Source organism: Triturus cristatus, chromosome 9 (genome assembly GCF_964204655.1).
Source record: "Triturus cristatus chromosome 9, aTriCri1.1, whole genome shotgun sequence".
NCBI classification, from domain to species: domain Eukaryota; kingdom Metazoa; phylum Chordata; class Amphibia; order Caudata; family Salamandridae; genus Triturus; species Triturus cristatus.
Genome location: NC_140592.1, coordinates 1,023,875,282 through 1,023,889,319, shown reverse-complemented (window position 1 = coordinate 1,023,889,319; position 14,038 = coordinate 1,023,875,282). Strand labels below are relative to the sequence as shown.

The window sequence follows — 14,038 nt, the reverse complement described above, 5'->3', positions numbered from 1 at the left end:
TAAAAAGCGGAAGCTGGACACTACACCTCCCCCAGCTCCCATACGGAAAAAGGACTGTGCTACTTCACCACTTCGTCCTTCCTCTCCTGTTTTACCTCCTAACCCGTCCCCCCCTCCTCCTCCTGATTCTCCTTTACCTTTACCTTTACCTTTACCATCTCCCTATCATTCACCTCCTCCACAGGATGATAATGATGACTTAGGGGGAGGGGCGGACCCTGATTTATTTGATGATCCTGTTGACCCAAACGACCCTTTTACGTTCCCAGACCCAGCACCCATGGATGACTGGTCTTATCCTATACCTGACATGCCTGACCCCACTACCTACCCTTCCAAGCCCTCCCCTCCTGATGACCACCTAGGGTACGGCCAACTTATAAATAGGGCAGCAACATTCCACGGCGTTACTATGCACACAGACGCCATTGAAGAGGACTTCCTCCTTGATACCTTTGAGCAGTCACAAAAGACTGTTCACATACTGCCCATGATCAAAGGGGTCATAAAGCATGCTACTGAAGTCTTTAAAGACCCTGTTCGAGCTAGGGTTCTCAACCCACGCATCGAAAAAAAGTACCGACCAGCCCCGCAAGACCCTGCATACATTAAGGCCCAGCTCCCTTTAGACTCCCTAGTCGTATCAAATGCCAGGAAGCGCGCTAACTCACAGACAACTGGAGAAACGCCTCCCCCAGACAAGGAGTCTAAGCTTTTAGAAGCCTCGGGCAAACGGGTCGCCGCGCAGGCGGCTAACCATTGGCGTATTGCGAATACCCAGGCCCTGTTAGCCAGGTATGATAGAGCGCATTATGACCAACTTGAGGACCTTATGCAACATCTGCCTGAACCTTTTAAGTCCCAGGCCTCTGACCTCATCCAAGAAGGCAAATTAATATCTAATGCCTCCATTAAATGCGCCTTAGATGCAGCAGACACTGCTTCTAGAGCGGTCAATACTGGCGTCTTACTCAGACGACATGCCTGGCTCCGTATTTCCGGTTTTAAACCGGAGGTTCAAACCGCAATTTTAGCTCAACCTTTCAACCAAGAGCAGCTATTTGGCCCTGCAGTGGATACTGCATTAGAAAAAATGAAAAAGGATAATGAAACTGCCAAGTCTATGGGAGCACTGCAGTCTCATCAAAACCGGGGTTCCTTTCGTCGCTCCTTTTATAGAGGAGGCTCCAAAAACACATCAACTGAGACCACGTCCACCTTTAAAAATTCTGGACAAACATCCCCTAACAGAGGTTACTTCCGGGGAGGTTATAGGGGAAACAATAACAAAGGTCGAGGACGGGGCAACAACAACAACACCCGCACCTCACCAGCCACCAAACAGTGACTTGCCACCACTCCCCCCAGACCATTCCACTCCGGTCGGGGGGCGACTCCAACAATTCCTGCCTGTCTGGACTTCCATCACCACAGACAGGTGGGTAAGACAAATTATCCAGTCTGGCTACTGCCTCGAACTCATACAATCCCCCCCAAACATACCGCCCAAACAACGTCCAATGTCCTCGCATCATCTCTCTCTCCTCAAACAAGAAGTTCAATCCCTGTTACAAAAACATGCGATAGAACCAGTCCCCCTTCAACATCAGGGAAAAGGGGTATATTCTCTATACTTCCTCATTCCCAAAAAGGACAAAACACTAAGGCCCATACTGGATCTCAGACTACTAAACCAGTATATACATTCGGATCATTTTCACATGACCACTCTCCAACAAGTCCTCCCACTTTTACAACAGGGAGACTTCCTCGCCACATTGGACCTCAAGGACGCATACTTTCACATCCCTATGCATCCCGCTCACAGAAAATATCTACGATTTGTGGTAGATGGGCAACACTATCAATTTACAGTTCTCCCATTCGGAGTAACAACAGCACCCAGAGTGTTCACCAAGTGCCTAGCAGTCGTGGCAGCGCATCTCAGAAGACAACAGATCCATGTCTTCCCCTATCTGGACGATTGGCTCATAAAAGCCAATACATACCAAAAATGCGTTCTCCACACTCATCGCACGATTCAAACTCTCCACGATTTGGGATTCACTATCAACTACCCCAAATCCCACCTACAACCTTCCCACTTACATCAGTATCTAGGAGCAACCATAGATACATCCAAAGCCATTGCCTATCCCAGCACAGCCAGGATAGCCAGTATACAGAATCTCATCTCTCAATTTCAAACTCATCCATCTCTTCCAGCAAGAGTGTTCATGCAGCTCCTAGGCATGATGGCGTCGTGCATCTCCATAGTCCCACACGCACGACTTCAAATGCGTCCCTTACAAGAGTGCTTAGCACAACAGTGGAACCAAGCTCACGCACAACTTACCGATCTGGTGTTGGTGGACAGTCGCTCACTTCGATCACTGAAATGGTGGAACACCATCAACCTGTCCAAAGGGAGACCGTTCTTAGAGCCTCTTCCACAAGTTGTGCTAACTACAGACGCATCTCTCACGGGGTGGGGAGCCCACCTCCTTCACCATACCACTCAGGGCAGATGGACCAGTCAACAAAAACTGCTCCACATCAACCACCTGGAACTCTTAGCAGTGTTCCTAGCACTAAAATCCTTTCAAATTCACCTAAAGAACAAAACTGTCCTCATACGCACAGACAACATGACGACAATGTATTATATACAGAAACAGGGAGGGACACACTCTCTCCAACTGTCCCAACTGGCACAGCAAATCTGGAGATGGGCAATTCCCCAAAACATCTACCTGTTAGCAGAACATCTCCCAGGGATCCACAACCAAGTGGCCGACCTCCTAAGTCGCCACACACAACAGATCCACGAATGGGAACTACACCCCAAGGTTCTACTCCCCTTCTTCCAAAAGTGGGGACAACCAGACATAGACCTGTTCGCCACTCCCGAAAACACAAAATGCCCAACCTTCGCCGCCAGGTTTCCACACCCACAGTCGAAGGGCAATGCCCTATGGATGAACTGGTCAGGCAGATTTGCGTACGCCTTTCCGCCTCTCCCACTAGTTCCATTTGTGGTACGCAAACTGAAACAACAGTCACTAACACTAATACTAGTGGCTCCCACTTGGGCACGTCAACCGTGGTTCACCACACTTCTGGAACTATCTTTAGTTCCACATCAAAAGCTACGCCTCTCCCCGGATCTGTTAACCCAGAACCATGGAGAAATCAGACACCCAGATCCTCAAACACTGAACCTAGCGATCTGGCTCCTGAGGTCTTAGAGTTCGGTTACCTCAATCTCCCTCCAGACTGTATGAATATCATAAAAGAAGCCAGACGCCCTACTACTAGAGCGTGTTATGCCGCTAAATGGAAACGATTTGCCATCTACTGCGCTAATAATAACATACATCCATTGGATGCTTCCATCCAAAACATCATTTGCTATCTACTACACTTGCAAAGATGCAATCTAGCGTATTCCTCTATACGATTACACCTAGCAGCCTTGGCAGCCTACTTGCAAAATAGGCAACACCTGTCCCTTTTTAAGGTACCAGCCATCAAAGCGTTTATGGAAGGTCTCAAAAGGATTCTTCCCCCAAGATTGCCACCTGCCCCAGTGTGGAATCTCAATGTGGTTCTAACAAGACTCATGGGCCCCCCATTTGAACCTATGCACAAATGTGAATTGCAATTCCTAACATGGAAGGTAGCCTTCCTTATCGCAATCACTTCCCTGCGCAGAGTAAGTGAAATACAAGCCCTTACACTTGAAGAACCTTTCTTACAACTACACCGTAACAAAGTGGTTCTTAGGACAAACCCTAAATTTCTTCCAAAAGTGATTTCCCCTTTCCACCTTAACCAATCAGTAGAACTACCGGTCTTTTTCCCAAATCCAGACTCGGTAGCTGAAAGGGCCCTACATACCTTAGATGTTAAAAGAGCATTGCTTTATTACATCGACAGAACAAAACCTTTTCGAAAGACAAAACAACTCTTTGTTGCTTTCGCGCCACCACACAAAGGCAACCCAATCTCCAAATCAGGGATAGCCAGGTGGATAGTTAAATGCATCCAAATATGCTACCTCAAGGCTAAACGTACACTCACAGTTCCCCCTAGGGCGCACTCCACGCGTAAAATAGGGGCTTCTATGGCCTTCTTAGGCAATATTCCCTTAGAAGACATTTGCAAGGCAGCCACATGGTCTACCACGCATACCTTCACTAAACACTATTGTGTTGACGTGCAGGCCAAACAACAGGCCTCCGTGGGCCAGGCTGTCCTAAAAACTTTATTTCAAACTGCTGCAACGGATACAGGCGACCACCGCTAAGGGGAGCACTGCTGTATAATCTATCCTCAGTGTGTGATCTGCAGCTCATATGCCTCGAACGGAATATGCTACTTACCAGTATGCATCTGTTCTTGGCATGTAGAGCTGCAGAGTCACACACGCCCGCCCGCCTCCCCGGGACCTGTATCTGTTCCAGCATCTGTCTTACTTAGACATTACACATGGACATCCTTTCTTTCTTTTCTATATACTCCATCTTTTCCCATCATGGCGAAAAACAATCTGCCGATGGAGTGGATGCCCATGCGCACTGTTGTCCAGGGGAGGAGTCACCAACCTCGTGACCAAAGACTTCTCCGAAGACAACAACAACCTGCAATCATCCGAGCCCAACACCAGATGGCGATCTTATCCTCAGTGTGTGACTCTGCAGCTCTACATGCCAAGAACAGATGCATACTGGTAAGTAGCATATTCCCTTCGAGTTGTAATCATTTTACTGTGATATCTGAGCACCTTAATAAAGTGGGGGATAGAGGTTTAGGAAACACGGGTGATGAGCTGATGTGTTTTTGTACCTGTGATGCATTAAAGCAAGAAAGTTGCCCCGTGCGAGTCTCTTTTGGCGACAATTAGTAAAAAGAAAATCGCTTTTGCAAAAGGGAGTGAGTACAGACCTCTGCACTGTGAAAGTTCAGCCCAGGGCTGCGGCACGATGTAGGCTGGAATAATCTGGGAATCATTTTTATGGTGCATATCCTTCTGTTCTTCATATATGCAAATGGACTGTCAACTCTGATCCTCCAGCTCGAATTTAGCGAAGGCAAATACATGAATAACGTCGGAGACAGCCTTTCACAAGTGCACTGTACTTTTAAAGGTGTACAAATCAGGGCATGAATGATTTGGGTATTAAAACCAGAACAGTGGGGGAAATGGAAAAACATTACATAGAGCTTTATTTCTGATATGCCTTTAAGTTGCTACTTAGTCAGCCGTAGTGACAGTCTGTCTGTAAGGCCCCAGGATAAGGACACTCTTCATTTTCATTTCATCCCCTCTTATGTCTCTTATCCCGCCTTCTTAATCATCCCTCTGCCTTTGGGGCATACTGTTTGAGGTGGAAATTGCGTTTGAGGAAAGTTGCAGTGCCAAACGCAGAGGAGTTGTGCCAATCCTCAATCTCTGCAGTTACCTTGGATGTAGTGTGCATTGTCGCATCCGATGTGGTGTGGTGGTCTAGTCACCTGCCGTTCAAAGGGATGCAAAGTTGGAGTGCTTTTGGCTACTAATGCTCGTTTCCCACTGATAATTGTCATTCACTGAAACAGTTCTTATTCTTTGCTTTGTTTTGTTTTTTACTCTACAGTCATTGACGACACAACGAAGGAGATTGTATACAGGGATTACATTGACATCAGTGTGGCAGTTTCCACCCCAAAGGTGAGCAAAGATCAAAGAAACTATAAAGTAACTCGGGATAGAATGCAGGCTCGCGTCTCACTACTTTCATATCTTTGGTAGCTTGGTTGAGAGATCCTTTTATTGCTACATCTGTTTTTGTTATTGTTGCACCCTTAGCTGATAGATTTCTTACTGTTATACCTCCCTGGAGCCAATACTAGGGGACAACTAAAATATTAGACTGGAGATCTCGCCCACGTAGCAGGTCAGCAGACTTCTGGGAGGATGACATGAAAAATATAAGTTCCTGCTGGGATGTCAAACTCAACAGCAAGGCTTGATGGAGACTTACCCGATCTGGGCCCAGTCTTGAAGGAGAGTAGGAGTTCACCAGAAGTTTTACTTCGGCCCATATGTCGACTTCATAACAGCCGATTTTGTGTCTACATAATCTTCAGTAACCAGGCACTGATTCGGTGTGACAAAGTATGAAGCCACAGCAGACAAGAGCATTTCTTAATTTAATGTTCAAACCCTTCTCCAGTTAGAAGGGCATCTTTCCAGGTGGTGTCCAGTGTTTGCTGATTCTAAAGTCAAGAGTACCGAGTCAGATTATATTGGACTGATTCCACTGGTGGTGTGAAATAGACCTATTACCCGAGAACAGGAAATAGAAAATGGCTCGAATTTCACTCTTTCTGGATAATAAGATGAGCTGGAGTCCTCTCCACACCTACCAGGTACAACCGGTATCAATCATGTTCATTGGAAGAGCAGCATTTGCAGGCTTACATTTCCAACTGGAACTAACCCAGCATTCCCAAAAGGAAACTCCATGGTACACACAACCTCAAAATGGACACTGCCATTGACCAATTCATCCTGGTACACCCCAACATTTACACACTCTTCATATATCTCCCCAACATGATGAAAACTCGGTCCCTGTTACTGGCCCCTGTATGGGCGTTTTTACTAAGGAGAGCTAACGAGCAGTCTACCCACAGGAGTACAAGTTTTTTTTTTCTTAAAAGGCATGGCCCCGTGGACTTTGAAATCGCTGCCACCACTGCTAGGGCAAGTTGGCACAGCTTTACAAACTCATGTAGAGGACTTATGTGCCAACACCCCCCTTACAGGTTGAACATTATGCAAGGCACACTTCCCATATGTCAAAAATGCACCCCACATGAGGATAGGCAAGAGTCCCAAGTTATGCAGACTGGGCGCAGCTTCAAAGGCAAGGGCCAATAGGCTGCTCTCACTTCCTTTCTCTGAGAGGTGCTTTAAAATAGCCTAAAATATATAATCTATTGCCACCATCACCATTTGCTTCACTGCATGGTAAGAAGAGGCAGAAGCCATTCTTGCTTTGTTTGGGGATACACCTGGGAGTATCCACTTAACACGGCAATTGATTGTCTCCTCTTAAACAGAGAAGCCGACGAGAAACAGAAATAAGTCGGGTAAAAAAAAAAAAAGTATAACGGGACTTCACATTTTAACAAATCCATGCAGAGGATGTCTATCGCAACACAGGACTGCAGGGAAGCAGCTTGTGCCAGAAGACGAAGAACATTGTGTTCGAGGCATATGAGCTGCAGATTACACACTTTTGCATAGATCACCATCTGGTGTTGGGCCTGGATGTTTGCAGTTTGTTTTTCCTCTTCGAAAGTCTTTGGAATTCACGAGGTCGGTGACTCCTCCCTTTATTCCGTATTCCGCATGAGCTTCGGCTCCATCCTCAGATTGTTTTTTTCCGCCATCGGGCTCGGATGTAATACTTCGCGCTCCGGTTCCGAACATTTCCAGTTCAACGATCGAAGCGGAATCCTCGCTCATCGCGGTATTGTTCAGATCCTGATCTCCTCAATCACCTTCTCTTTGACACACCTTCGATTCCAGTAGTCGACGGCGGCTTTCGGGCCTATCCAAGCTCCGGTCCCGGCTGATGGAAAGAACTCCATTCAAGAAGTGCCCTCGATGTCGGTCCAAATTCCCCCACACCAATCTTCATGAGGTGTGCAACCTCTGCCTCTCCCCTGAACACGAGGCTCGAGACTGTCCCGCCTGCAATTCTTTCAGATCGAAAAAGACTATTCGAGATCGAAGGGCCAGACGGAACATGGCGCATTCCTCGACCTCCATTCCAGTCGACATCTTCGGGGACGACGTCGAAGCTCCGGGACAGCAGCACACCGAAGAGGACCTCGTCAGTGCTTCCGAAGCAGACGATTCGGATGTGGAGGACATCACCCCGGTGCAGAGGGTCGTGAGTAATATACCCCCTCCCACACCGACACCCAAAAAGGCTTCGGTCACGCCTTCGCCTCCGAGCCTAGGCAAGACCAAAGACACTGCTTCGAACACCCCACCTTCGGGCCCGGTGAAAAAGCCTAATAAGCCTTCCGACGGCTCGGGCTCGAGCCAGCCTGCCAGCGGTGCCGATAAACACTCTTCGGCACCGAAAAAGAGACCGGCCTCTACCTCGACACCGAGCTCCGCACTAAAGCCCTCGGTGTCGAAACCCAGCCTTTCGGTACCGACCAAACATCATAAGGCCCTCGGCACCGACACTCCCGTGCCGAAGCCTACCTCGGCACCGACCAAAAAATCGGAGGTTCCAAAAAAGCACGGCACGGACAAGCCTAAAAAGCCATCGGCCCCGAAACCTTCGGCGCCGACCGAACAAACATTGTCTCAGGAACTGTTTACACCGGATCCTTTGCAAAAGACACTTACCAAGGATCCAAAAACTGGACATTTGGCACTTTCTTCTAAAAAAAATTTGGACAAACCGGCTCCGCCTCCACCTCCAAAGAGGAAAGACTGTGCTAACTCCCCTTTCAGAGTGCCTTCCCCACCTCCTCCACCCTCTCCACCCCCGCCTTCTCCACCCCCGCCTCATCGCTCTCCGACCCCGTCTCCAGACCATGATGATCAGGGGGACCCATACTACGATCCAGGGGATGTGCCACAAGACCCCACCCCTACAGGATCCCCAGACCCATGGGACAATTATAATAACCCAGACATTCCAGATGTCCCACTAGATGACTTTTATCCATCCAGGCCATCTCCACCAGAAGACTCATTAGGTTTTCACCACCTACTTCAGAGGGCGGCACATTATCACGGGGTAGAGCTACACACTGACCCGGTAGAGGAAGATTTCCTCCTCGACACCTTTGATACTGCACATAGGTCTACTTCTATACTACCTATGCTCAAGGGGGTAATTAAACATGCGCCAGAGGTTTTTAAAGACCCAGTCAGGGCTAGGGTCATTAACCCACGCATAGAGAAAAAGTATAAAGCTGCCCCCACAGATCCTGCCTATATCAAAGGGCCAGCGCCACTGGATTCCCTAGTAGTCTCCACTGCACGGAAGAGGTCAAACTCCCAGGCGTCAGGCGAAGCACCACCACCTGACAAAGAGTCAAAGCTACTGGACTCGTCAGGAAAGCGCACTGCGTCACAGGCAGCCAATATATGGCGTGTCGCCAACACTCAAGCGCTATTGGCCAGATACAACAAAGCGCATTATGATGAACTAGAAACGATCATGCACCATCTCCCAGAAAAATACAAAAATAGGGCCAATGAATTAATTCAAGAGGGTAAGACCATAACTAACACCTCTATACGCTGTGCCTTAGACGCAGCAGACACAGCCTCCAGGGCCATTAACTCTTGCGTCCTCCTCCGTCGCCATGCTTGGTTGAGAGTTTCAGGCTTTAAACCTGAGGTACAAGCCTCCATATTAAATCATCCATTTGATCAAGAACATCTATTCGGCCCAAAGGTAGATGAGGCCCTCGAGAAGATGAAGAAGGACACAGATACGGCGAAATCTATGGGAGCCCTGCAGTCACACCCTCCTAGGCGCTCCTTTCGCCGCTCTTCCTTTCGGGGTACAGCTAGAGGCTAGTCCTCAGATAGCGCGTCCACTTCCTACAAATCCCCTGCTCAATCCACCTTCACAAGGGGTTATCAAAGAGGCGGCTATAGAGGCAATAACAATAAAGGCAGAGGCAAAACAAATACCGCCCGCTCTGCCACACCACCTACCCAATGACTTCCCCCTGCTCCCTCCAGACCATCCCACTCCGGTCGGGGGCAGGCTACAAAATTTCCTTCACATCTGGGAGACCATCACATCAGACAGATGGGTGACCCAAATTATTCGTTCAGGGTACTGTCTAGAATTGACATCTACCCCCCCCCCCCCCCCCCCCCCCAACATTCCACCCAGGCAACGCCCAATGTCACAAGAATATTCCACGTTACTAAAACAGGAGGTAATCTCCCTCCTACAAAAACAGGCGATAGAACAAGCCCCCGCCAATCAGCAAAATTTAGGGGTGTCTACTCCCTATATTTTCTGATACCTGTGGAGAGGTGTGGCTCACTGGTTAGAGGCGGCAGACCCGTAAGCAGAGAATCGACCAGGGTTCAATTCCCGACGCGGCAGGGTCTTGGACCAGGGTCAAAACGGACTTGATAATTCTCGCCTCGGTACCTACTCTAACCAGGAACACACTCGGCAACTCTGGGCATTAAGCTTGCCTCATTTCCACAACAGCCCCCCACAGACGCCGGCCCCACAGACGCCGGGGATGCCTGGTTTCACCTTGGAGATGCCCAGAAAGGGACCATCTCACAGGGATAGCCAGGACGGGTTCCCCAGCGGTCTATAGCGCCGGGACACTTCCGAGTAGCTGTGCGCTGAATAAATTAAAATAACAAAATAACATAACATACCAAAAAGAGACGAGACTCTACGACCTAACTTAGATCTCCGGTCTCTAAACACATACATACATTCGGACCATTTTCACATGGTAACACTTCAGCAGGTACTTCCGCTCCTCTCCCAGAACGACTTTCTCACCACACTGGACTTGAAAGACGCATACTTTCACATTCCGGTACACCATGCTCACAGAAAGTACCTCAGATTTGTAGTGGATGGGCAACACTACCAGTTCAAGGTGCTCCCATTCGGGGTCACAACAGCACCAAGGGTATTCACCAAGTGCCTGGCGGTAGTGCCGGCACAACTCAGAAGACAGCACATTCACGTCTTCCCATATTTGGACGACTGGCTAATAAAAGCCACGTCCTACAATCAATGTGTACATCACACCGCCACTACAATCCAACTACTTCACCAGCTAGGCTTCACGGTGAACCACTAAAAGTCCCAGCTAATACCATCCCACACAAAGCAATACCTCGGTGCCACCATAGACACCTCAAAAGCCATAGCCTACCCCAATCCTGCCAGGATTGCTAGCATTCAGGCTTTGCGTCAAAGATTCATACCTCAACACTCTCTCCCAGCAAGAGTGTTTATGCAACTGATAGGGATGATGGCCTCTTGCATTTTCATAGTGCCTCATGCAAGACTCCAGATGCGTCCACTCCAAGAGTGCTTAGCGCGCCAATGGAACCAGGCCCAGGGGCAACTGACATATCTGGTGTTGGTAGACGGTCGCACCCATCGCTCTCTGCCGTGGTGGAACACCACAAATCTTTCCAGAGGTGGACCGTTCCTGGACGCGGTTCCACAAATAATCCTAACAACGGACGCATCGCTCTCCGGCTGGGGAGCTCATCTATTACACCTCACAGTGCAGGGCACATGGACGCCGCAACAAAAGTTACTCCACATCAACCATCTGGAGTTACTGGCAATCTTTCTAGCCCTAAAATCTTTTCACACACACATTTTAGGCAAGGCAGTCCTTATTCGCACAGACAACATGACGGCCATGTACTACATTCAAAAACAAGGCGGCACACACTCTCCACAGCTCTCTCAACTAGCACAGAGCATATGGAGATGGGCAATTCCACACAAAATCTTTCTCCTAGCCCAACATGTTCCAGGAGTCAAAAACACCATGGCAGATCTGCTCAGCAGACAAACGCAGCAGATCCACGAGTGGGAACTTCACCCGCAGGTTCTTCACCCGTTCTTTCAGATGTTGGGGCATCCACACATAGACCTCTTCGCCACCCACGAAAACTAAAAATGCCCAAGCTTCGCCGCCAGATACCCACACCCATTGTCCAAAGGCAATGCGATATGGATGAACTGGTCAGGCAAATTTGCGTACGCCTTTCCACCTCTCCCACTAATTCTATTAGTGGTGCGAAAGCTACAACAACACTCCCTCACACTGATTCTAGTAGCTCCAACATGGGCCAGACAACCGTGGTACACCACGCTGCTGGAACTCTCGGTAGTGCCACACCAAAAGTTACACCTCTCACCATGCCTCCTAACCCAGAACCACGGAGAGATCAGACACCCGGACCCAGCTCAGCTCAACCTTGCGATCTGGCTCCTGAGATCCTAGAATTCGGATACCTTAACCTTCCCCCTGACTGTATGAACGTCATCAGAGAAGCTAGACGCCCTACTACTAGAGCCTGCTACGCTGTAAAGTGGAAAAGATTTGTTATTTATTGCTATAACAACACAATCAACCCTCTAGATGTATCTATACAGCACATTATATGCTACTTACTCCATCTACAAAGGTGCAACCTAGCATATACATCCATTCAGCTTCACCTCGCAGCAATTGCCGCTTACCTACAAAACAGACAGCACCTATCACTTTTCAGAGTGCCTGCCATTAAAGCCTTCATGGAAGGCCTCAAACGAATTATTCCCCCCAGAGTACCACCCTCACCTGTGTGGAACTTCAATATAGTTCTCACAAGGCTAATGGGACAGCCTTTCGAACATTTGCATAAATGTGAACTGCAATTTCTCACATGGAAAACCGCTTTCCTTGTAGCCATCACCTCCCTTAGAAGGGTCAGTGAGATACAAGCACTTACTATACAAGAACCTTTTCTCCAAATGCACCCGAACAAGGTTGTCCTCCGTACCAACCCAAAATTCCTACCCAAAGTCATTTCCCCCTTTCATCTAAACCAATCGGTAGAATTACCGTTTTTTTTCTCGCAACCTCAAACTGTTGCAGAAAGGGCTCTACACACACTGGATGTTAAAAGGGCCTTACTTTACTATATCCAGAGAACACAACCTTTCAGAAAGACAAAACAACTGTTTGTCTCTTTCTCTCCACGACATAAAGGCAACCCCATCTCTAAATCAGGGATAGCTAGGTGGATTGTAAAATGCATACAAATTTGCTACCACAAGGCAAAACGCACGCTATCTGTTCCCCCTAAAGCCCACTCTACACGAAAGATAGGGGCTTCTATGGCTTTTCTAGGGAACATCCCATTATATGATATCTGCAAAGCAGCTACATGGTCAACACCGCACACTTTCACTAAACATTACTGTGTAGATGTGCAAACCAAGCAACAAGCTAGTGTGGGCCAGGCTGTACTAAAAACACTTTTTCAAACCACTGCAACAGATACCGGTGGTCGCCGCTAGGGTTGGGCACTGCTATATAGTCTATGCAAAAGTGTGTAATCTGCAGCTCATATGCCTCGAACGGAATATGGAACTTACCAGTATGCATCTGTTCTTGGCATGTAGAGCTGCAGATCTACACATGCCCACCCGCCTCCCCGGCTACCTGTATCTGTTCCAGTCTATCTTATTCAGATACAACACACATGGGTTTCTTCACTATAATTACTACGCTCCATCTTTCCCTGTTGGCGAAAAACAATCTGAGGATGGAGCCGAAGCCCATGCGCAATACGGACCAAGGGAGGAGTCACCGACCTCGTGACTTCCAAAGACTTTCCAAGAGGAAAAACAAACTGCAAACATCCGGGCCCAACACCAGATGGCGATCTATGCAAAAGTGTGTAGATCTGCAGCTCTACATGCCAAGAACAGATGCATACTGGTAAGTAGCATATTCCTTCTGCAGTGAGCAGAATAATATCTTCTGCGGTTCTTTCGTGACCTAGAGGGGTTAGCCCTGCACCATTTATTTATGAGTTGCTTCTCAGTTTATCTGGCTGTTTTATTTCAGTAGTGTATTTTCTTGCTTGAAACTGATGTTCCAGTCTGGGTCGTTCTGCCTCACAACCCTTCATTTATTTGTGTCGGTCTCCGGTTTCTCTAAAGTGGTTGGTTCACGTGAACTATGCCTTTCAGGCATCTGTGTTGTCGTTAAAGGTTCCTCTGAAAATAGTAATATTGATGCCTTTACCCTCCCTCTTTACACTTTTACTTTAACCACGATAATTGGAGAGGAGTGTTTTTTCTCTTGTACTAAGATGGGAGGCCTAGTAAGGCAGAGTATGTTTTCGAAGGTTCTTTCTCTTTAAGAACCTACTGATAATTCATTGTAGGTTCAAGCTGATGGTTAATTGAAATGCTTTGAAAAAATTACCTTATGATTTTGCATT

General features: G+C 47.9%; 1 protein-coding gene across 2 annotated transcripts in view; it reads left to right on the top strand.

Annotated features, from left to right (window-relative positions):
• DLST (dihydrolipoamide S-succinyltransferase) overlaps positions 1 to 14,038 on the top strand; it is a 150,592-nt gene that overhangs the window by 84,442 nt on the left and 52,112 nt on the right. For both annotated transcript variants that reach the window (XM_085626743.1, XM_085626742.1), the window contains exon 12: positions 5,640 to 5,713. In XM_085626743.1, coding sequence (XP_085482869.1) covers positions 5,640 to 5,713 — 74 coding nt within the window. The remainder of the gene's footprint in view (positions 1 to 5,639; positions 5,714 to 14,038) is intronic.